Genomic DNA, 24,289 nt, shown 5'->3' with positions numbered 1-24,289 from the left:
CTTTTTAATTTGGTTCAAATTTTAACATTTTCCCAGTTTGTTTGGTTATATCCCGTCTATCAGATCTACAAATTATTATTTTTTTATAACATTTTATTGAATTTATTAAAATCAAACAACATTCCATACAAGCAAGTCAAATTTTACAAGACTAGGTTCAAGTCAAGTCAACCCCCACCCATGAGAAAGAGAGCTAGGCCAACATAGTAAAACTTTACTAGTAGAAAAAAAATAAGTAAGTAAATAAATAGAATAAAAAGGGGAAGATAATGCGCTTACTCAATTTAAATGCTTATTCTAAAATTTTATTAATTAGATCCTGCCAGGTTTTAAAACTGTTTTGCACAGATCCTCTACAAATTATTTGACATGCTAGAGATCGAGTATTGTGGTTGGAGGATCTTTCAGAGTTCATTAACAGAACACATAAGTACACTTAGTACTGAAATATGAAAATATTATAAATATCATGTACAAGGTCAGTGAGAGGAGACGTCCCCTGGCAACTGCAGTCAACCCTTTATTTTGCTTATGTTCCCACCATTAACCCTTGGCATCCACAGGGAGCTGTGAGTTATACACCCTGGGATTCAGTAGAAGCAGCTCTACCCCGTGAGGATCGTCCACTTGCCCAACATGGGATTTTGTTTCTAACTGCTTGCTTGCCTCCTGTCCATAGCAGCACTGGCCGATTCCACCTCTCCTTCTTTTTCTTCCATTTCTTTTAATATAATTTTCTTTCTCTTCCTATATTTCTCCCAAATTCAGTTACCTCAGTCTTCCCTTTATACTCCTGTTGCTGTGGTGTCCTAATTATGATCCACTGTGTGCCAATATGGAACCAGCTGAGCTGATCTCGCCTGCATGTTAACAGTTGATCAGCTTGTCTCCACACCAAATACTGTGCAACCACATATCTCCAAAACTGAGCAAACCCACAGTGCCAGAGGCACATTATTTTTAAAGACTAAAATCTCCACAACGCCACAGACTCCTTGTATGTCTTGTCACTGGACCTTACTTGAGAACAAATTAATTAGATATGTAGTATTGTCAATGTTCCAGCCAGAAGGAGACATCATGTGTTTCTACGCCTGAGTAAAAGAAGTTCATAATTATGTAAAATATGTAGACAAAAATGAATTTCTAGATAATTGAGGTTTATTAAAAATATATATTGAGAACACAAACAGCACTTTGAATATACACAAACAATTTCTAGTGTGAATAAATTAATCTATCAACACTTTAGTAAAAATATTTGGGTTACAAAGATCTAGCACAACCCAATTTGACATACAAAATATGCAGTTAATGAGAATAAATTTCCAAAGACTCAACAGATAAAGATCATAAACTTGAATATCTAATTGGTTTACATTTGGAAGATATCAAAGAAACTCCTTTGTGATGCCCTAGAAACTCACCGGCTAAGGAAAAGAGAGCAGCACTTTAAGAGGAAGATCAGACAAAATTTCTTAGATCCATGTTGTACTTGAGACTTTGGCCATCTAACATTCTGACCTGGTATTTTTAATAAGTATAACCAGAAGGGCATGTGTCGTGAAGCTGAAAGACAGCCTACTGTTGCTCAAGAGGCACTTTTCTGGTTTTCAACCTGATCTGCCAATCGACTGACTGAGTTCTTTATAGCATATCAGACTGCTAAAGAATCTGAAAATCCAAGTTTATTATGACTTCCACTGTTACTGGGAGAGGAAGAGTGGTGTCACCCTGAGGGAATTCCTAAGCAGACACAATGAAAATAATGAACCAATGTGATATTTTTATCTTGTTATAAATTCAGAGAGCTTTTTCTTATGCAATATGAACTCCATATGAGCTGGTAGGTCGATAGTGGGCATAAAAAACAAGCAATGATTCATTCACCTCAAATGGAACTTGTATTTTTATTCTCTATAAAGCTATCTTTTAGTTAGTTTTGAGAACCCTATTGTAAGTGATATTTGGGTTTTTGGGAAAACCATTGATTTAGTAAACTACTTTTTCACATAACAAAAGAACTCCATTAGCATTTTTATTACCTTAACAGTTAAGAACCATACTGGTCTTAGAACTTCTTCATGAATACACTTGTTCTACTATCTTCTACCTACATCTGTTTCATATATACATGTATTTATTCATTTGTATTTATTTACTTTTCAATTCATTTGTATATTTATCAGTTCATTTCTTTATCCATTATTTTTTCGTAAAACTGCTTAAATACAGTTTGTAGTCATAAGTCCCAGAACCAATCTTGGCAATATTGTGTTTGAGTCAGTGGACAGGGAACCAGTTCAGCCTAGTACATACTCACATTTCCTCATAAATGGCAGGTCTATGACTAGGAATAACCCTAACCCTAATGTGCATGTCTTCAAAATCTGGGAAACAGCCACAAGAGGTTACAGCATTTGCTACTAAACTACTGTACACCCTAATTTTACTTTCATTGCATTAAACCGGATATTATCTACAAATTATCATGAATTTTCTTTTGTGATAAAATGGAGACTTTAAAAGTTCTAATATTAATATGACCAAAATTATTTTTGTAACCGTAATGAAGGATCAATATGTTTTAATTTGTTGCTTTTGATTCAGTAAGAAATTCCAATATGATATTCTGAGTCTCATTAGAGGACAGATCAGTTGCTGTTGCTGTTATTTCTGCAGTGCCAAATTTAATATCCAACCGAACGTTACGTTGTCGGCCTAATTTAGTAACTGGCATTGGTACAACAAATGATCCAATTTGCTTCATTCCTGGCTCATCTGTATACATAGGATCTTTTTGCTCTGTACTGAAAAAAGCAAAATGCATTTCTTGTTGGTCATCGTATAATGGTTTTAAGACATAGTCACACACATCATTTATATTTACCGATTGGCCCTTTTCCACTAATTTCATGAAAATGTCATTACAGAAGATAGTGTCACCTGCCTTATCAACTGTTATCTTTTCTTTATCATGTATAGAAGGATCAAATGGGATCAAAATTCTCAGCCCATATGTTAAGCTACTGACTCTTGACATAATTATTTTAGGATTGTTTCCAAAAAGAATAGCTCCCTTGGCAATGGCCAAATGGGAGTCAACAGGGCAGAGGACTTTGCACTGCTCCCTAAATGTACTTCGGACAGCATCTCGCAAAATTTTGCAAGAAGCATAGCCTCCAACGAGCAAAATGGTGTCAATCTGATTCTTTTGCTCTTCCATAATGTCCTTGATTGCATTGATAATGTGAGTTATTTTATCCTCAAAAAAGCTTTCAAACTTACTTTGGGCCATTTTAATATTACCATCACACCAAGAGACTCCATCAATATCTTTAAAAAAATGTGAAATTTCCTGCTTCTGTTCTGCTAATTTTATTAAACTTAATACACATGAAAAGAAAATGTATGCATGATTCTCAGTGCATTTTTGAATAGAAAAATTGTACATCATACTCTGTGCATATAAAGGATGATTCTTCTCAAATACGTCCCACACATCTTCTCCAAACACTTCACGCAGAAATGTTCTGAAATTATTATCCACAAAGGAACCTCCCCATCCTCTACCTGAAGCTTTCTGAAGCTCCTTCAAGAACCCATTTTCCAGAACCTCATGCACTGTGATGTCAATGGTGCCACCTACAGGAGATGAACAAACACCATTTAGACAACAAAAAAAAAAACATTACTAAACAAATGTATTGAACTGCTTCAGTTATTCAGCTAAATGAGTCTATTATCACATTGATATATTGTTGGACTTATTTTTTCACATATTAAACTTTAGATAGTAAAACATATGTCATATTTACCTGTAGTAACAGGGCAGTAAAATGTTTTATTTAAATTAAATATTGGCACCACCAACTATAAGAAGAAAACTTTGTAACTGATATATATATATATATATATATATATATATATATATATATATATATATATATATATATATATATATATATATATATATATATATGTGTGTGTGTGTGTGTGTGAGTAGAAGTGTTTAACATGACAAATAAAAATGCTAAGTACAATATGAATCAAGGGATAATGCACATTTGGACTCAAGAAGTTGTTCTGGTAACTACAGTACAAAAGACATAACAGCTGTTGATGCTGTACAGAGAAATACAATCTGGTGTTTCCCTGAACTATAGGGAATGTCCTGCCTGGAATGGCCAAGGGGCTCCCCTCTATAGTCTTAAACAGGACAAGATAATTAGAAACATGAAAAATTACTTGAATATTTTCAGAAGCATGGGTAAAGCTGATCCATCAAAGTTCTTTCAGCATAATATCGAATTATGTATTTAAGGACACTGGTGGAACTTTAAAGGGATGGAAGCCAAAAGGCACTTCTTCACATAAAAGGTCACAGACACGTGGAACAAATAGAATAAAATAGATAACATGACAAGTTTAATCTTCATTAGATTATGGAACAACTTGACTATTAGTTAAGATGATATAATTGACTGACCACCTGAGGTCTTATGCTACACCGATCCCTCTCCCACTTGGACAGAGGTAGTGGTGCTGTAAGAATTATGTTTTGGACTTCTCTAGCGCCTTCAACACCATACAACCTCTGCTCCTTAGAGACAAGCTGACATCACCAATATGTGCGTCTTGGGAACTGCAGGTCTGACACAGCAGGGGACTGTACTTTCTCGGTCCTGTTCAATCTATATAAATCAGACTTCCAATATGACTGACGTGCAAAATAAATTATTATAAGCTGGTGGTGGATTTTCTTGACTGTGTTCAGATGTAAATTTGAATGGACTGCCAATACTGATGCTTTATGTAAGAAAGGTCAGAGCCGACTATACTTTCTTAGAAGGTTGGCGTCCTTCAACATCTGCAATAAGATGCTGCAGATGTTCTACCAGACGGTTGTGGCGAGTGCCCTCTTCTATAAAAATGGTAAGACTTCTTTACTTATGAACATTAATATTCAGTAAACATTGAAAAGCTGAAAAGATATTTATAATGTTATTCATTGCTATATATTTTATGTTCGCACCTCCACAGTCGACAACAATATACTTTGTTCCTTTCTGAGTTTCAAGAATTTCATGAGCTCCTCTTTCTGCTATAAACCCAGAACTGGGCAACTGTTTGCACCACAAGGAAGCTGCTTCTGGTTCAAGAGCAAGTATCAGACTTTCTGAATTCAGCACTTTAACAAGCCCAGACTGCAACAGAAAATAAAATGTAAATTACCATTATTTAATTTGATCAACTATTATCTCTGCATATCAGAAACATTTTTCTTGGGCTTAGGTCCACCAAAACTAAGTCTCTGAACAATTGCTGAATGCAAGGCAGAGAAGAACCTTAAATTAGATAGATAGATAGATAGATAGATAGATAGATAGATAGATAGATAGATAGATAGATAGATAGATAGATAGATAGATAGATAGATAGATAGATAGATAGAGATGGAGAAAGCTGATCAAGCACATGAACCCCACATAGAAGTGGGAAAAGATGAAAAGGAAGTTGAGTAAGGAAAGGATGGAGAGAAGAACCTCATCTAAACTTGGAACAGGGACTACCATATACAAGTGGGGAAAACAATCTTGTTCCTGAATTGACCTCTTTCTCATATCCAAAATAGAAAGGGCAGTTACAAGCTTTTTATATTTCCGTGTTGCAGTTGCGTTTGTGTGTTTGGCTATAGTCCTATGGAAGTTACCAACTGTATTAAAGCAAAAACAAAGCAGCAGCAGAGTCTGATATAATAAACACTTATCAAAGAAAGGTTCTTGCCCATAGGTTCTTAAAGTATAGATGGCAGTTAATCTTTGGTCCATTCAAATTATGACAAATATCCATCCATCATCCAACCCGCTATATCCTAACTACATGGTCACAGGGGTCTGCTGGAGCCAATCCCAGACAACACAGGGCACAAGGCAGGAAACTAACCTTGAGCAGGGCACGCGCACACACACCTAACCTATGGACAGAAACCGTTGCACCCGGAGGAAACCCACACAGACATGGGGAGAACATGCTAACTCCATGCAGGGAGGACCCGGGAAGCGAACCCAGGTCTCCTAACTGCGAGGTAGCAGTGCTACCCACTGCGCCACCGTGCCATGTGATATCCTGTGTAGTGGGAAATGGCCCCAGCCTACACTCTGGACATCTGATAGTTCATGAACCGAACAGGATCAGTGGAGATATGAGACACAGACAAAAAATTGAAGGGTGAATGGTGCAAGTTTATTGTGCTGTACAACCAAAATGCAGTAGTGTCAGGTGGGCTTTGAGACACAGTCCTTCAGCACTGACACTTCTTCAAAAATAAAAACAAACAAAAAGGGAAAAAAAGTGTATTTACAAAAACAGTGCACTCCTACAAAAACTACACACACACTCCAGTAATGAAGTTTGTCTTCTTTTATCCCAGGCTCAAGACGCTCCTCCAGCAGGAAAGAAAAATGCACAAAAACAAGTGTGTGTATATATACAAAAAAATTGCACTAAACCCAAAATCAAAAACTATCCTAGCACCAAATAAGTAAATATATACCTCCACCACAATGATCACTAGGAGTAATATCTCTCATATATATATATATATATATATATATATGTGTGTGTGTGTGTGTGTGTGTGTGTGTGTGTGTACACACAAAAGAATACATGCAAAAGCCGCCAAAATCATAACTGCTCCTCCAAATAGCTCAGCAGTGCATACTCATACCTACCTCGCCTTTAGGTCCACTGACGACCTCTGTTGGCTGGTGACTCCTTAAATATAACCAGCATGATTGTCCTGCCAATCTGCCAATACGTCTACCTCACGCACCTATTCAGGTAGACGCTAGCACGTTCACGCCACGCCCCGAGCAACTATGTATTTAAAACCGAACCCCTCCGGATGGCGCGCGGGTAGACCCCCTGGGACGGCCAACGGTTATGCTGAGCTCATGCATACCCGTTTCCGACTCACCAGTAAGTAACATCGTTTCGTTAACATTATGAGATCCCCATCTCTGACTCAAACAAATGCCGGCTTTCTCTTTTAGGCGCGCCGCACTTTAAACCGCCTGCACTGGGCAGGCTGCGAGGACACCGGAGTGTTAAGTGGCGAAGCAAGTGGGGGCATCTATCCAGGGGGCGCCAAATTGATGTTAAGAGATTTTAGAATGAAATGTTTTCCATTCTTAAACGCACCAAAAAGTAAATACAAAACATTCGCATACTCAGTCCATCACTCCATCAGTATGAGGATATCTTTTTCCTGTTTTTTGTCTCTTTCTGATTTCGAAGCACGTATTAGTTCTATATACCCAACAGACAATAATTTATCCCCTCCACTATTCTAACATGCTTGACTCCCACCCAGAAACATTTTTGACGTTATTAAACAGGTCGCACGACTGACATGAGACATTAGTGTATCATTGTCTTAAGTTGTTGAAAACACCATTTCTGTGTGCCAAGAGATTTGTGTTTATGTGTTTGATAGAAAATTGATTGTACTGTGGTAGATGTAGATGGCTGCAGAAGTCTAGACGTTTCCCCATCATATTTTCTTAACGAATAAATTGCAAGTAATGCAGTTTTTATAAATATATAATTATTTTGCTTTATAATTTGTTATATACTTTCTTTAAAATCATTTTTAAATGCAGATAACGATTTTTTTCTTACAAAAACTAATGACGGATTTAGATTTTAAAGAATACGAGGCGGCGTTATCATTTTCGGAGACTTGTATGAATTTTTTTTCTTAAAATAGTATTATTTTAAATAAATTTTTTTTAAATTTCCCATTCCCTTCCCCATTGCATTTTGGCAAACAGGAGGGGACGCGAAATCTTCAGTAGTCCCCGGGCGCTTAAAACCCTAGCTACGCCTCTGTATAAATGAACACATGTGGAGGAGCCCGTAATGGCCATTATACTGGCTCCACGTGTGCCAGACACATTGCGCCTCACAGCGCTCACCCGCTAGACAGCCCCCTCAACACACAAACGGTATGCGCACTTCCTTATAACCGTATAAATGCCACTGCTTCAATTTCAAGGCTTCTTCAATTTAAATTTGTTAAAAATGAGCGGGGCCGCGCATTACCACATGCCATCCTATGATAAATGTATTTTTTGAAAATAGAACAACTACAAGCATGCTCTATTGAAATTATTATTTAGTGAATATGCAGTCTGTAGTTTGTATGAAAGGATACATCCAACCCAACATTGCCCACTACTGTCACTTTACCAGATCTGGACAAATTTGTTCTGGTTGTAAGCTGCATGACACTTGAGTTGTAGCCGGTGCATCCATCTTAATATTTCTATGGATTTGTAAACATCAAGTGGCATTTTTCTTAATACAAAATGGTGCGTTAACAGTCAGGACAGACTCTTGCCAAAATGATGACATTTTGCAAAGGTTTTCCAATGGCATGTTACAATCTTGGATGTGTGTAAGGACCTTCATACAACACAAATAAAAAAGACAATAATTAATTTTAATATTTGTATAGATTGTCAGGTCTGCCATGTCTGTGAAAACAGTGAGCAGAACCCCTTTTAGCCCCGTGGTCTTTACTCACAGCTTCCTTAGCCCACAATGTGCCATTTTCTCCTGCTCTCTTTCTCTCATGTGAAATTGATTTCAGCTTTGTATTTTGTAGTCAAAGTTGTGTGAAAGCATTGTGATTTTCAAGTGGGGTTATATTTGTTTATCTGAAGGACGCAGAGCTTAGCATAATTTATATAAAACTTAGCTGTGCTGTTTGTGTGAATGTTTTTTTTTTTTTTGAAGAGCAAGTGGTCATTGGAGAGTTGTTAAAAAATGAAGGTTCCTTGAACACATAATAGGCAGGGGAAACGATTTCCTTTGTTCCTTGACCTGTCCTCTGATGCTGTGCTGTTCTGGAAAGAGGGAAAAAAATCTTGCTAGTGAAACCCATTTAGAGATGCAATTAAAAAGTGAATATACAGTATTAATATTATTTTACATTAATGTACATTTAGCTGTCAGCTTCACCCAACCCAAATTACAAAATCAAGATTTATTCAAATGTTTAGAAATACTTATTTTGCAATTACAGTGTAAGCAAATTAAGTGGCTTAGTCACGGTTACACATTGAAGCAACATTTTAAAACTACACTAAAAGCTTCAGGAATGGGCAAAGGTTGTGCAAATTTATTGGGCAGTTAGTGTTGCTTTATATACTAATAAAAAAATCAGACTTAGTGGTTGTAAGCAGAGATGTGCTGGCCATGTAAATTTTGTTATTTTTGTACACCAGCCTCTTGCCTTATCTACTAATTACAGTATGTGTCTAACAAGCACTGTCAATCTCAAAATCATTACACAGTCAGTTAGGTTTTCCATATTGCCAACGGTGCCAACTCTGACTTGCTTAAAGCACATCAGTATAAGTAAGCGATGGCCAGGATTACAATTTCTTTGAATTTAATTGAAAATCGTATTGCCATAATATACAGCAATACAGTGTAACAGTGGCTAATTATGCTCCCTCAAAGTTCTTGACTCTAATGTTTAAGTTCAAGCTCTGCATATGTTTTCCATGTAGCATCCTGCAGATGCTCTAATATTTTTGCACATCACAAGTACCTCAATATTAAGTAAATATACGACTCTAAATTGGCCCTGTTAAAGTGAGAGTGCCCTTACTCATTAGACTTCATTTCCTGTATAACCAGATCTTATCTTAAATCCAGTGTTGCTGGGATATACACCAGTTCACCATGACCCTCATCTAGAAAAAAGGAGTCGGATAAAGGCTTGGACAGATGGATATCCTGAATGGACTAAAGATTTTCTGTGGTTAAAATCAGCAAGTATAGTTACAGTAAGTACTAAAGCAAAGATTATTAAAAACATGCAAAATTAAACTTCAGAACATGATATGTCAACTAAAACGTATTTAAAATTCAGGGTACCTTACCTTTTTGGCTATCAGTCTCATGAATTGTTTTGCCTCAGGCCCCCATACAGCAGGCACAGTCAAAACCCAAGTTATGTCCTCCTCAGTGAACCTACAGAAAAGATTTTTCTCAATCTCATCCAAGGCATGGTTCTTAAGATAGCGCAGGCTTTCTGAGAACACTGTAAGAGCTGGCAGTAACTTCCCATCCTTAGTGGAGATCATTAAGTCTGGCGTGAGTTCCTAACATGCAAAAATACAAAATTGAATACAATATGACAAAATGAAACACTAAGAGGGTACAGCTAATTGTCAGAAGTGGTGTGAAACAGTCATACTTTAATAACACAGATGGGTTTAATGGGTTCAATTGGAAAGTCAACATTTGTGTAAAATGAAGCAAAGTGAATTCCAAAGTTTGTCATTTTTTCTTCAATGTACATGTATTGATGATTTAATTATCAAATTCAATTTCTATAGTAAATATAGTATACATTTTACAATGACCTCAATATTGTCATGTGGTGGATGTGGCAATGCGCTGTATTAGCACATGCTCCTAACCTTTCTCTCTCTCTCTCAATATTCTGAAAAGCAGGTGCAATCATTTTAGTACTATGAATATTTAATTACTGAATTAATAAAATCTAAAAGACATACAGTTATCTCTTGCAATTAAATGTTTTTAGGGTTGCAGGACACTCACAAGTACCTTTTGGGCCCATGATTACTGTTTATTCTAAGTTTACTGCACTAAACAAGATGCACAAGTAAGTCACATGTCTGAGGCTGGCTGCTGACAAAAATATGTATGACATCTCCCAGACAAAATTCATAGTTAAGATGTTCTTTAGTGAACTGTAATTTTTTAATGCAATGTAACTTATTATAAAAAATGTGTGTGTATATTTATGGTAGTAAATGACAAATATGATTATTATTCCAAATACAAAAAAAAGCTTAGCACAAAATAATAAATGATAAACACTTATGACACTGTTGATATAGATGATGGTGGTGTGGTTATGAAATGAAATCCCCTGTGAATGATTTCCTGAAACTTATGTAAAGTTTTGTTCTACCATGATTCCAAGATAATTGAAGATTTACAGAAGTTGGGAGCACTCCCCAGATGAAGATGTTTTTCCAATCCTGATGAAATCACATGAAAAAAGTAGGCACAGGTCAAGAACTTCCAGAGAAAACTGTAATCCAATGGATGTAATTGTTATCTAAATTGTGCAGTAAAGCAATGAATCAAAAAGTCACCACAGATTGCAATTCTGTCACCTTCTAATGGCTAACATTTATAACTAGCGCTGTCATCTTGTTTCACCCAGCAACTCTCATGAAAAAACATTCGAAGCTGCCCAATTATGCAGTACTCACAGGGTTGCTGGGATTTGCAGTCCATTTAAGTGTCACTGTTACAGTGTCATTGGTGATGTTCCGCAACAGATTACAAAATAAGATCACATTTAACATAACCAAAACTCTGATTTTAATTTATAATCTAATGTATTATTTTAGGGTGGTGTGATGGCTCTGGGGCTAGGCACCCCAGCCATTGTAAAAAACAAACTGCTCAAAAAAATTAAAGGAACAGTTTTAAAACACATATGATCTCAATGGGAAAAAAAATCAATACTGATATGGGTAATGTGTTAGGAACGAAAGGATGCCACATAGTTTGATGGAAATGAAAATTATCAGCCTATAGAGGGCTGAATTCAAAGTCACCACGAAAATCAAAGTGAAAAAATGATGCAGTTGGCTAGTCCATTTTGCTGAAATTTCATTGCGGCAACTCAAAATCATACTCAGTAATTTGTATGGCCCCCACATGCTTGTATGTATGCCTGACAATTTTGGGGCATGCTCCTAATGAAATAACGGATTGTGTCCTTGGGGATTTCCTCCCAGATCTGGACTAGGGCATCACTGAGCTCCTGGACAGTCTGAGGTGCAACATGACGGTGTCTAATGGACCGAAACATAATGTCCCAGAGGTGTTCTATTGGATTTACTTCAGGTGAGTGTGGGGGCCAGTCAATGGTGTCAATTCCTTCATCCTCCTGGAACTACCTGGATACTCTAGCCACATGAGGCCAGGTATTGTCGTGCACCAGGAGAAACCTAGGACCCACTGCACCAGCATAGGGTCTGACAATGGGGTCCAAGGATTTCATCCTGATACTTAATGACAGTCAAGGTGTTGTTGTCTAGCCTGTAGAAATCTGTGCATTCCTCCATGGATATGCTTCCCCAGACCATCACTGACCAACCACCAAACCGGTCATGCTGAACGATGTTACAGGCATCATAACGTTCTCCACGGCTTCCCCAGACCATTTCATGTCAGTCACATGTGCTGTCATGTGTGAAAAGCACAGGGCACCAGTGGTGGACCTGCCAGTTCTGGTATTCTATGGCAAATGGCAATCGAGTTCCAGGGTGCCCGGCAGTGAGCACAAGGCCCACTAGAGGACGTTGGGTCCTCAGGCCACCCTCATGAAGTCTGTTTCTGATTGTTTGGTCAGAGACATTCACACTAGTGGCCTTCTGGAGGTCATTTTGTAGGGCTCTGGCAGTGCTCATCTTGTACCTTCTTGCCCAAAGGAGCAGATATCGGTCCTGTTGATGAGTTAAGGACCATCTATGGCCCTGTCCAGCTCTCCTAGAGTGGCTTCCTGTATCCTGGAATCTCCTCCATGCCCTTGAGACTGTGATGGGAGACACAGCAAACCTTCTGGCAATGACACATACTGTATTGAGGTGCCATCCTGGAGAAGTTAGACTACCTGTGCAATCTCTTTAGTGTCCAGGTATCACCTTATGCTACCAGTAGTGACACTGACCATTGCCAAATGCAAAACTAGTCAGTCAGAAAAGATGAGGAGGGAAAAATGTCAGTGGCCTCCACCTGTTAATCCATTCCTGTTTTGGGGGTCGTCTCATTGTTGTCCATCAAGTGCATCTGTTGTTAATTTCATTAACACCAAAGCAGCTGAAACTGATTAACAACCCCCTCTGCTACTTAACTGAAAGATCAATAGCCCAGAAGTTTCTTTGACTTGATGCTATACTCTGATTAAAAAGTGTTCCTTTAATATTTTGTTGTGTTCCACTGCAAACCAAAGAAATGAATGTATAGATGACAAAAGATATTTTTACTCAAATACTTTTAAGGAATAAAATGCAAGGGTAGTGGCAGTGTCTATACATAGTGCCTTCCACTGTTAGCGTCATTCTAAGGTGTTTTGTAAAACTTAAAACATTGTCCACATTGCATTGTTATACACCCATATTCGACACAGACATGTTGCTAGTTGTGAGTATTCAATGAGGATCTGCTGGATCACAACACATACAGAGTCAACCTGTTTATTTTTTGTTCCAGCCCATAAAAGAGTTCTCCTTAAAATCTTTTTGGTTTGACCTAGACAACAATGAGATCAGAAACAAATAAAATGGAGATATTTTCTTTTGTCTCATGCTTCTCTGATTTTTCTCCTGAGAAAAAATACACCAATATTCTCATAAGTGTCTCCTTTTGAGTTTCACAGGAAATCTCAGCAAAATCACACATTAAACTTAGATTTTCCAACTCGTGTCTTGACATTTTTCTGCAATCTGAAAGTATTTGCATTGTGTGCTCAGTAATATATGCTGAAATGTAACTGATCATATCTTAGAAGTTCTAAGTCACCTTGGATAAAGACATCTGTCTTTAAATTATGAAAAAATTATGAAGTTTTAAAAAAGGTTAAAACAAGATTAGAAAGAGATCTCACAAAACCTAACCTGCTTTTCAAACCAAATTCTCAATGGTGATCTTTTTACCTCAGTTGGATTTCATATCTCCTTTTTGTCTAAAGCTGTTTCTCTTGAAGAATTTTAGAAGAAACATCTATGGAAAAGTTGATTCTTAAATGAAATATAAATTAATATCTCTTTTAAGTCTCATGAGCCATCAAAGATTAATCTTCAAGTAAAAGTTCCCTATGGGAGCTCCAACACCCTGAATTGTCTGTTGGCAAAAGGATATGTGGGCAACTGCAAAAATGGTGTAAACTGGACCCGAAAATGTGTGCATTTGAGAAATGGTAATTAGAGTCATAGTCTAAAATCCAGCTACAAACTGAACAGCTAAACCTTAAGTGGGGTCAAAATAAGAATTTTCAGGAGTCACTAACTAACTAAGTTTCCCCAAAACCAAGACACTAAAGCCATAAATAATGCTGAAAAGAGGAATGATATGAGTTGTAAAATAGAAGATATAATATAGTTAGAGAGCAAAGACTGAAAATGTTCAAGGGATGAATCTGAATAACCAGAGAAGCCATAGCTAAATCTGAAGTGTAGAACTGTGATTAATGCTAAAACAAGAATGATGAGTCGACAACCAAAGGGCTTACACATACTGTAGTATAATGTGAAGGGGAACTGCCATTAAAATCTAGTCTCCAAACTGTGCTATAACATGAAGGTGATCGTCTTTCTAAAATCTTAATTTGAAACCAATACTACAACCTGAAAGGAAGCTGTTTCAAAAATTTGGCACAGGACTATTACAGAAGCCAAAACAAAAGTGGCTGTAAATTAAAATTCAAAAGCCATTTACTGACTAAAGTCGTTTGAATTATGGTTTTGAAATGTTAGGCTGGCATTGTATTCTGCACAGGAATGTAAAGCTAATTATCAATGATGTGATGCATAGTGCTTTCTAGGAGGCAGAGCATGGCAACAGTGAAGAACATTTTTTTAACCCAGTCACAAAATGGAAATATGAAATACTTAAAATAAAATGATAACCAAAGCACTCACATAATAATATTCAATGTGATTAAATCCTTCCAAAGAACAATAAGCAAACAGGAAAAAATGTATCAGAGTTAACGAAAATTAGCAAATTGGCCCAAATCATAATAGAGCAGCCCAAAGCCAGCAGAGCTGATTGGCTGGATTAGATATTGCCCTAAAGAAATGAATCAGAAATTCTAACTCAGAGCCAGTAAACCTGTTTCTTGTTTTACTTTTTGTTTTTGTTAAAGCTACTCCTAAAGATCTAAAAAACACAAATCAGGTTTTCATCCCTTATATACTCAAAGATTTTTGTTTTTCTGAATATGGGATTAAAAACAAATACTGCAAATTTCAAGCTGCTGCAATTTATTCATTCTGTTTATTGGTGTTTACTTAACTCTCAAGAACATACTGCTTTCCTGTCCCCTACTGGAGTGTTTATCTTGCATCTTAGATGGTGGCAAATTTAAAATTTTTGTGGAAAAAATGAACATAAGCAAATTTCACTGTTTTTGTGACCTGTGATATCTTCAGTATTTCTGACTCTAGGCGGTTTAAGCTAAGGTGGTCAATAAGGTTAGAGCCAATTCCAACTAGTATTCCCAAGCTTCTTCTCCTGTGAGAACGATCACTAGAGAGCAGAGAAAAAAATTAGATGTAAGAGTGAAACCTATAGTAGAGTATTTTATAAGGTACAAGTCTTGGTGTGATTACCTTATTGTATAGTTCCATCTTGAAGTTCTCAAAGAAATAGTGGCGTAAAGCTTCTTTGGAAGACATATTTTTGTAAGCCATCACAGCATCAAAACCAAATTTCTCAAACTCTTTGTTTTCATTAAAAAGAACACAAGTTGGAGTTTTGGAAAACCTCAATCCATACTCCTTGCCCCAGAAAGGATTTCTCATGTCACTTGCGTCTGCCTTCACACTGTAGCAGTAGCCGCTATACGCTGTCCCAAAATCTATAGCAATGACAAAAAAAGAGTCTGCCATTTTTTGAACTTTGCTTCACTAATGAAGATACAAAGGACTGGAAAAGGTTGTTCAGTAACTTAGCTTGGCTCTGAGATTTCTCTACTATGAATCTGTCAAGTTTTACCAGTCTCATTTCCGTGTTTGTTGTTCAATATTTCTGAGGGTGGGAACATATTTTAAAATCCTGCCCTGCCATGGAAAACAAAGTATAATCATCCATGCAGTTTAAACTGGTTTTACTGAATAGCTCAATCATCATCTAACACTGTTTTTATTTCTAAAACAAATTCACATAAAGTGCGAAATGGAGACTTCCTTAGAAAAACTAGATATATGATTTAAGTCACCCATTCACCTGTCTTTCAGACCATCATTTATGGTACAAGGCTGAAAAAAGTCTCAATCTGTTTCTGCAGCATTAAATACACGGTAGGAACGAAGCTGGGAGAAGTGCCATTCATTGCAGGGTTAATCCACATCTACTTGTGATGGTGCAGGTTGGCTTCAAGCTCTCTGTTGCTTCTGAGAGCCTCTTGAACTCGGAGCTGCTGACAATGTAACCAAGGGTGAGCCCCACAAATTAGGACTCACACAGTCAGCAAGGATTTGGTTCTCAGTGGTTGAAGTAGTTTTATTTAAAACCAAACATTGTCCAAACCATGCAGTGCAAAAAAGATCTTGAATAAATAAATAAATGCATAATATCAAAGTGGAACATGAAAATTAAAATAAAGTATACAAGTAAAATGAGGTTGAAATCTCAGAAAGGGTTCTTCTAAAAACAGACATGAGCACCAATGCCTCTCTCTTAGATCTTATGTCTCGTTATCATATCCCATCAGGACCTGCATGAGGAGACACCTGCCGACAGGTACAGTCATCCAATTAATCCCAGGTTTGGGTTCCTATTGTCAAATCCTCGGCATCCATAGGATTCCTAATCAAACGACACAGTCAGTCCAACAGTGTACAACAGGGTCACTCCTATTCCTCTGCGTTACTTTAAAGAGCGCTCAATCTCAAGTCTTCAACAACAACAACAACATTTATTTATATAGCACATTTTCATACAAAAAGTAGCTCAAAGTGCTTTACATAATGAAGAAAATAAAAATAAAAGACAAAATAAGAACTTAAAATAAGACAACATTAGTTAACATAGTAAAGGAGTAAGGTCCGATGGCCAGGGTAGACAGAAAAAACAGAAAAAAAACTCCAGACGGTTGGAGAAAAAAAAAGAATCTGCAGGGGTTCCAGGCCACGGGCATTCTACCGAACATAAATGAAATAGTCCTCTTTGTAGTTAGGGTTTTCACGGAGTCACTTGATGTTGATGGTCATACAGACTTCTGGCTTTTAATCCATCCATCATTGTAATGGAAGGATTTTTCTCTGTAAAAAGCAAAGGTGAAATAAAGAGGGGGATCAGGAGAGCAGATGGGCATTGGTCGCTTCAGCGCGAAACCCAGCTGCATTGCTAATGTTTTGGGAGAAACAGTCGGGAATGTTCTAAAGATACAGCCAAGGCTATGTAAGGAGTTGTTTTTCACTTCGAGAGGCTTTTTTCATATGTAAGCATATTACTGTGTCTTCTGGTATTAGGCACAAGTCTCAAGGCCGAGTAGAAGAAAAAACAATCCCGTGTCCCATGGAGGGTGGGCGGTGTATGCTGAAACTGATCACTTCTGTATACACTGCTTCCACGTAAGCCGCTTTTGGGCAAGGACACCTAATTAGTATATAAGGGAAGGTTCCGCCCTCAATTTTTTTGAAAGCTCAATCGTGGGGAATGTGCACACCTGTTTGGTATTTGGGACCAGGCACGAGTTGATCCTCTGACAAGACTGACATGCGGGCTCCCTCAGTCTACTGGTCTAGGATGATAGCTTTGTTTCTTTTGATATACTATAAGCATAAGTTTGTGTCTTTTGATATACTGTAAGCATGAGTTTGTTTCTTTTGATGTATGTTACTGTAAGTATAAGTTTGTCTCTTTAAATATATTACTGTAAGCATATATATTTATTTCTATAACCTATTGTTACTGCATTATACTATTCATATGTATTTTTATGTTATAATTGAATAAGTAAATTTTATTGAAGTATTGGACCTCTTCTCTCTGATTTTTGCCTACTTATTCTAAAGAACCCCTTGAACCATTTTCCCAAATCAAAACATTTTGGCGTAGTCGGCAGGATTTTGGGGAATCTGGTAAAATATTGAACTATTGAGTGAGGCAAAAAGAAATCAGAGATGTCTAAGAAAAAGGATAAAAACCCTGGCACGGCTCCTTTACCTCTTCTCGGCTGAGAGGAAACGGTATGGGAAGACTGCACTAGAGAATTGAGACGTGGGGGATTAGCACAATATTGGCAAAGTTTAGGCCCCCCAACACCAGTGAATATACTAGCCGCACTTAAGAAATGTCAGGTGTCTGTAAAAGAACCCATAACGGGCTTTCAGACGCGGGGGTGGGTTTTACTAACGGCAGTTAGATGTCTGGACAGCTTGGTAGACGAAAAGGAAAGGGAGATTAAGAAAATGCACATGGACTTGGCGGGTGCGTCAGGGCGGGCCTCAATGGCTGAATCCCAGGTAGCTGTACTATTGCCGCAGGTACAGCGGGCCGAGGGGATGGCGGAGAAGGCAGCCTTATGCATAGCCAAGATGAATGCGAAAAAGATGATTATAGAGAAGTTAGATGAGGAGGCAAGAGAGATAAATACCTGGCTAAAAATTTGCGAGCAGTTAGCAGTACACGCAGCAATGTATAAAGAGAATGCCATACAGATTAAGCAATGATCGCTCAGTGTTAAAGTGTGTGCTTTGATTTCGGGGTGTTTTGACCCTGAGAAACAGGAGATAAATGCAGGAGAACTTAGTTTGTCGCAGATTGCTGCACTCTCATATCTGCTTGCTGATAAGAGAGACGCTTTTGTTGAAAGGCAAGGACACGCAGCTCTTATGCTGCACACCGGAGCGCAGTTTATAGCAGAGCAGATTGCAGCTGAGACAGGAGCCAGTCACTCAAGTATGCTGGTTGTTGTGCAGAGTGAATGCGAAAAAGAATAACAAGCGTTGAGAAGAATATCATGCGCGAAAAAGGAAAAGTGCACTGTATTTAACTTCAAAGGTACCTGGCGCTCGCTAATGTCTGTGTATGTGAATATGTCTGTGCTGAACTTATTCAATGTGTGTGCATGTATATTATGTGTATGCGTGAGCATTAATTGTTCTCTGTGTGTGTGTAAATATGTTTGTGCTAAAAATGTGTGAGCGTACCTGTTATTTGTTCTGTGGGTGCGTGCGTGTGTTTGGGAGTAAGAAAGCAAAAACATGGAGACTTCTGGGTAATGTAGTTCAATTATGATTTGCTGAAGCTGCCGTGTGCATATAAACTTCCAGAGCTCTGAGTAAATATGGGTTAAAACAAAATGTGAGTATGAGTAACATTTGATAAAATGAAAAATGCATTCACTTTTAATAATAAGTGATAATAAGTGACAAAACTGAGGTAAAGTTGAATGTGTTAAAACAATGGTTTGTGTGATTTTGTGTATGTTATATAGTGTATTAGAGGGATCCCTATGTGTGTATGTTAAATAAGTTTCAGTGTGCTTAAAAGTATGTGTAAAAATATGTGGTGTTGTTTGCAAGAATGAAATAATTGATATTATTATGCGTAGGAATGTGAATGTTAATGTTGAAATTAAAAGAGCTCTTAATTCTAAATTAGAAAAGATATGAACAGATGGTGTAAAAAGGTCTCCAGATTAAGCATATTATATGAGCACCCCTTTTATTTGAGTACTGGCCAGACTCTGATAAAAGGGAGGATTTTAATTAAAATGAGTAAATTTCGATTGAAGGAGACATTCTTTTAGCAAAATGAAGCTGAAGAAAAAAACAGGGAATAAGGAGGGGTAACTAAGAGAAAAACAGACTGTGCTCTTTGGAGTCAACATTCTGAAAAACGTGTAATAAAACATCTGGAAGATAAAAATGAAAGAATGTGCAAGATCAACTGTCTCTGACAGAAGGTTATGGGGAAAAGAAAATCAGTGTATATAACTGAAGTAGATTTAAAGTATTTTCTTAGTTTGAGATTCTGGGAAAAATTTACCTGATAAAGAAGTGGATTCTTCATTCTAAATATGGGTAGGAATGTGCACATTTCTTAGAGGGCCTTATAGTAAATAAATAAAGGCTCATTTTGCATTATAGGGCATTCTAATATATTGATTTCTTTCCTCATTTCCTTTGTGTGTAATATTGACATGTTTGTGTGAATTTACAGTGGAATACTGGTATCGCAACAAAACTAATGGAAGGTTCACTTTTATATTTTTGATGCATTAATGAAATATTGAATGAGACATTTTATTAAGACCCAAATGTAATGTGGTATTTTAATAATTAGTAATAAAAAGAAAGAAAGAAATATTACTTAGGATACATGTATAGAAACTTTAAAAATGAACACCTTGTGTAAAAAGAAAAATGTTTTAAGGACTTTGCATAACTGAACAATGGTTTGTGATTAGATACATGGGGGAAGAAATGTGGAGCCTAGATCAGTTTTAGTTACCCTCTTGCTCCGCATCTCTTCTACTTGTAAGAATGAAAGCAACAATATTGACACAAGTGTCAATAAGGGGGGAAGGGTTGGTATAATAAGTATTGGTATAACTAATAAATACTCAACCTTCTCTATCCCTGGACGTACTTGTCTTCCCTGTAAGGGAGCTATAAAATTTGGCTTTTATTATTACATTTTGAAACCAGTTTAAATCTTGGAACTATTTTTTTATTATTATGGAACAAATGCAGATAATTTGAATATTATGTCAATATTATTGGGACCAATTTTTGTAATGATTTATTATTGAGTACTTTTCCTTTTGTAATACATTGATTTACTTTATTTTAATAATGACTTGGGACATGTTTTTTAACTGAGTGGAGATTGCAACCGCAGCCAAACTGGAAACAGCTATAAAGGAGGACTTGGACATTGTGCTTATCAATTTAAGCTTTTACTCTGACTGTTTAAAGACAAATTGACTTAGACAAGCACAGACTGGATTGAACTGACCGTTTGTTTCACTGCTAGCAATATTTTTAATAGGGGTACCCCCAACGAAACAGATCTGACATCTTGTGACATATTGTTTTTCGGATCCATAAGTAGCTACTAATGAAGAATTAATAGGCTGACTATTTAAATGAGCGTTTTTAAGTCTTTACGTCTGCAGGTGAAAGCTGTTTTTTCCTAGTGCATCGTAGATGACAGCATTTGAAGTTGAACCAGAGATTGGGCTGTGATAAAGGTCTGCAGATAAACTAATTATCTGACTCCAAGGAGAATCCAGCCATACCAAAGAGGGAATCAAGTCATGAATCAGGCCATCGATCAGCTGACTACTGGACAACGCACCTTGATTCCAGTTCCAGGCATCATGGATACCTGCTGCCAAGAGCTCAATTATGCTAGTGATGTTTGAGCCCAAAAGATCATCGTGGATTCCGAATCATAGATGACATCTGCCTACTTGGGTCCTTTTTGCTTGGGATGTTGGACCCCAACACCTGCTTTGGTCCTTATTAGAGAAGAAAGTCTGTCACACTTTTACTCTGCAGGGCTCAATGTTCTTGCTGGAGCCTGCTTTGACTGTCCACTTGTTTGACAAATGGCAACATCTTTGAAATTAAAAGTATTTGAACTGTGAAGTATGAAAGGTATAGAAGGGAAAGATAATTATTTGTAAACAAAGCAGAATATAGGGATTCCTAAATAATATGTATTTAATGAATGTTTGTATTAATGGTAATACTATATAATTTTGTATGAATTCATAGAGTTAAGAATAGATATTTTTAGATAAATGTTTTGATATGCCTTCTGATATTTTGTATGAGATAATAAGTCACCTTTAAGGACCAATGATTTGGTTATTTGTAAAGTTAATCAGAATTGAGTCTAATCTAACATAAGGGATCTATTAGAGATTGTTAAGTGATTGTCATTGAAGGGAGAATACACTATTACTAGTTAGGGTCAGTCCAGTTTAGATATTCTAGGTTATTGATTGTAGTGTTATAGCAAATAATATAGAGCTTTACATTTAGGTACATTTATTTAATTGAAAAGAATAATAGTAAGCATATGGGATGACACACATAACTAGTATTTTGGGGATAAGGGACACATACTATAGGTCAGGACATCCATAGCTTTTAGAAGAGGATAAAACAGTTTAGGCTAGCATGTTGATGGTGATACAGGTCAAATGATTAACATCACGGCTTGATGAGTATAAATGTTATGGAAATCAGTGAAATGAAGTAATAATTTGGCCCATAGGAGATGGAGTGTCTTATACATACAGTGGTGAGTGTGTGGTCTGTGAATTAAAAAGCCCAAATGAAGTCTGAAGATCTCTGAAGATATGAATCCTTAATAAGAAGCTTGGGTATAACCCTTGAAATTGAAATTGAAATGAATGTGACCTCAAAAATGACCCAGTGATTTGCATTTTGGAAGGTAGTGCTGACGTCTTCCGAAGGGAGGATTGACACCTACTGTCCACAAGATGACTGAATTAATGTGATAAAGGTGGCTCAAGGTTGAGACCACAGCTGGGTGTATATTTGGGCAATTTTATGAATGAGTGTGTTAAGATGTGAGCATGGTGAGGGGTGTAAGGACTTTATCTCTGATTATCATTGTGCACAGCGGTGGCAACCTAAAACTGAAAACTTTTGAGTTATTTAAGATAAATATTTATGCCATCTGTATCATCACCAACAATATTAATTAGTATTAGCTTTATTTGAACCTGGGAATCATGGGGATTCATGTTAGTGAAGCAGAAATTACTCTCTTAATGGTATTGTTACATATATATTTGAATGGTATGTTGTTGCTTATTACCAGTTTCCTAATTAGTTATTACTAGAGTTGCTGTCAAACAGGTGTGCATCCAATTTCTTTAACCATGGACATCTTCGGTTAAAGATTTTTATTCTTTTCTTGATGACAATGTGGATGATGAAATACCAAATCAGAAGAAACTCCTTGGGTGAAGTGCTAGTAACCGCTCCCCAGGGAGGTGACCCTCTACAGTGCGCAAAGTACCTGGGTTGAAGAAAAATGTAAGTTCACTGGAAAAATATTTCTCCAAGCGAAGAAAAAGCACTTATTATGGACAATTGTTTTATTATTATTATTGCTTTAATGACTATATTCAACTGTTATGTATTTTGTGCTTTATGAAAAATTGCAGTCAGAACAAGAAGGGCAAGAGCGCTGGTTTTGCGCTGAGGGAGGGGCCGAATGTAATGGAAGGATTTTTCTCTGTAAAAAGCAAAGGTGAAATAAAGAGGGGGAATCAGGAGAGCAGATGGGCGTTGGTCGCTTCAGCGCGAAACCCAGCTGCATTACTAATGTTTTGGGAGAAACAGTCGGGAATGTTCTAAAGATAAAGCCAAGGCTATGTAAGGAGTTATTTTTCACTTCGAGAGGCTTTTTTCACATGTAAGCATATTACTGTGTCTTCTGGTATTAGGCACTAGTCTCAAGGCCGAGTAGAAGAAAAAACAACGCCGTGTCCCATGGAAGGGGTGGGGGGGGTTTGTGTATGCTGAAACTGATCACTTCTGCATACACTGCTTCCACGTAAGCCGCTTTTGGGCAAGGACACCTAATTAGTATATAAGGGAAGGTTCCGCCCTCAGTTTTTTTGAAAGCTCAATCGTGGGGAATGTGCACACCTGTTTGGTATTTGGGACCAGGCACGAGTTGATCCTCTGACAAGACTGACATGCGGGCTCCCTCAGTCTACTGGTCTAGGATGATAGCTTTGTTTCTTTTGATATACTGTAAGCATAAGTTTGTGTCTTTTGATATACTGTAAGTATGAGTTTGTTTCTTTTGATGTATGTTACTGTAAGTATAAGTTTGTCTCTTTAAATATATTACTGTAAGCATATATATTTATTTCTATAACCTATTGTTACTGCATTATACTATTCATATGTATTTTTATGTTATAATTGAATAAGTAAATTTTATTGAAGTATCGGACCTCTTCTCTCTGATTTTTACCCACTTATTCTAAAGAACCCCTTGAACCATTTTCCCAAATCAAAACAATCATGGTGCTTTGAGTAGATGGTGGTGGCGCAAGAAAAGGAACCGGAAAAGGAAACAGAAGAGAGAGTAGGGGTTAGTACAGATTTTAGAGCCACCATGAATAGTTATTATAATGAGTTGGATATACAGAGCATCAGGATTTATTTAATTACAGTGAAGTTATGAGAAGGCCATGTTAAAGTAATGTGTTTTCAGCAGTTTTTTTAAAGTGCTCCACTGTATTAGCCTGGCAAATTCCTATTGGCAGGCTATTCCAGATTTTAGGTGCATAACAGCAGAAGGCCGCCTCACCACTTTTAAGTTTTGTTCTTGGAATTCTAAGGAGATACTCATTTGAGGATCTGAGGTTACGATTTGGAATATAAGATGTCAGACATTCCGATATATAAGATGGGGCGAGATTATTTAAGGCTTT

At 37.1% G+C, this 24,289-nt stretch overlaps 2 protein-coding genes and 1 long non-coding RNA gene across 3 annotated transcripts in view; 1 reads left to right on the top strand and 2 right to left on the bottom strand.

Moving 5' to 3' along the window:
* Nucleotides 1-1,139: 1,139 nt before the first annotated feature.
* Nucleotides 1,140-15,834, bottom strand: LOC120515793 (heat shock 70 kDa protein 12A-like). Its single transcript, XM_039737104.1, has 4 exons — nt 15,456-15,834; nt 9,957-10,178; nt 5,036-5,207; nt 1,140-3,645 (listed from the first exon to the last, which is right to left on the bottom strand). Exons 1-4 carry the CDS (start codon nt 15,732-15,734, stop codon nt 2,588-2,590), a joined length of 1,731 nt encoding a protein of 576 aa, XP_039593038.1. The 5' UTR covers nt 15,735-15,834; the 3' UTR covers nt 1,140-2,587.
* On the bottom strand, nt 8,785-9,950 carry LOC120515794. The gene is made up of 2 exons (XR_005630707.1): nt 9,683-9,950; nt 8,785-8,912 (listed from the first exon to the last, which is right to left on the bottom strand). It is a non-coding gene; the product is annotated as an uncharacterized LOC120515794 (long non-coding RNA).
* A 2,519-nt stretch (nt 15,835-18,353) lies between the features above and the next one.
* Nucleotides 18,354-24,289, top strand: part of si:dkey-61p9.7 (uncharacterized protein LOC559161 homolog) — a 44,365-nt gene continuing 38,429 nt past the window's right edge. Inside the window, exon 1 of the mRNA XM_039736573.1 lies at nt 18,354-18,487. Coding sequence (XP_039592507.1) covers nt 18,354-18,487 — 134 coding nt within the window. The remainder of the gene's footprint in view (nt 18,488-24,289) is intronic.

The sequence above is a fragment of the Polypterus senegalus genome, chromosome 15 (assembly GCF_016835505.1).
Source record: "Polypterus senegalus isolate Bchr_013 chromosome 15, ASM1683550v1, whole genome shotgun sequence".
Lineage (NCBI taxonomy): Eukaryota > Metazoa > Chordata > Cladistia > Polypteriformes > Polypteridae > Polypterus > Polypterus senegalus.
This window is presented reverse-complemented; position numbering and strand designations above follow the sequence as displayed.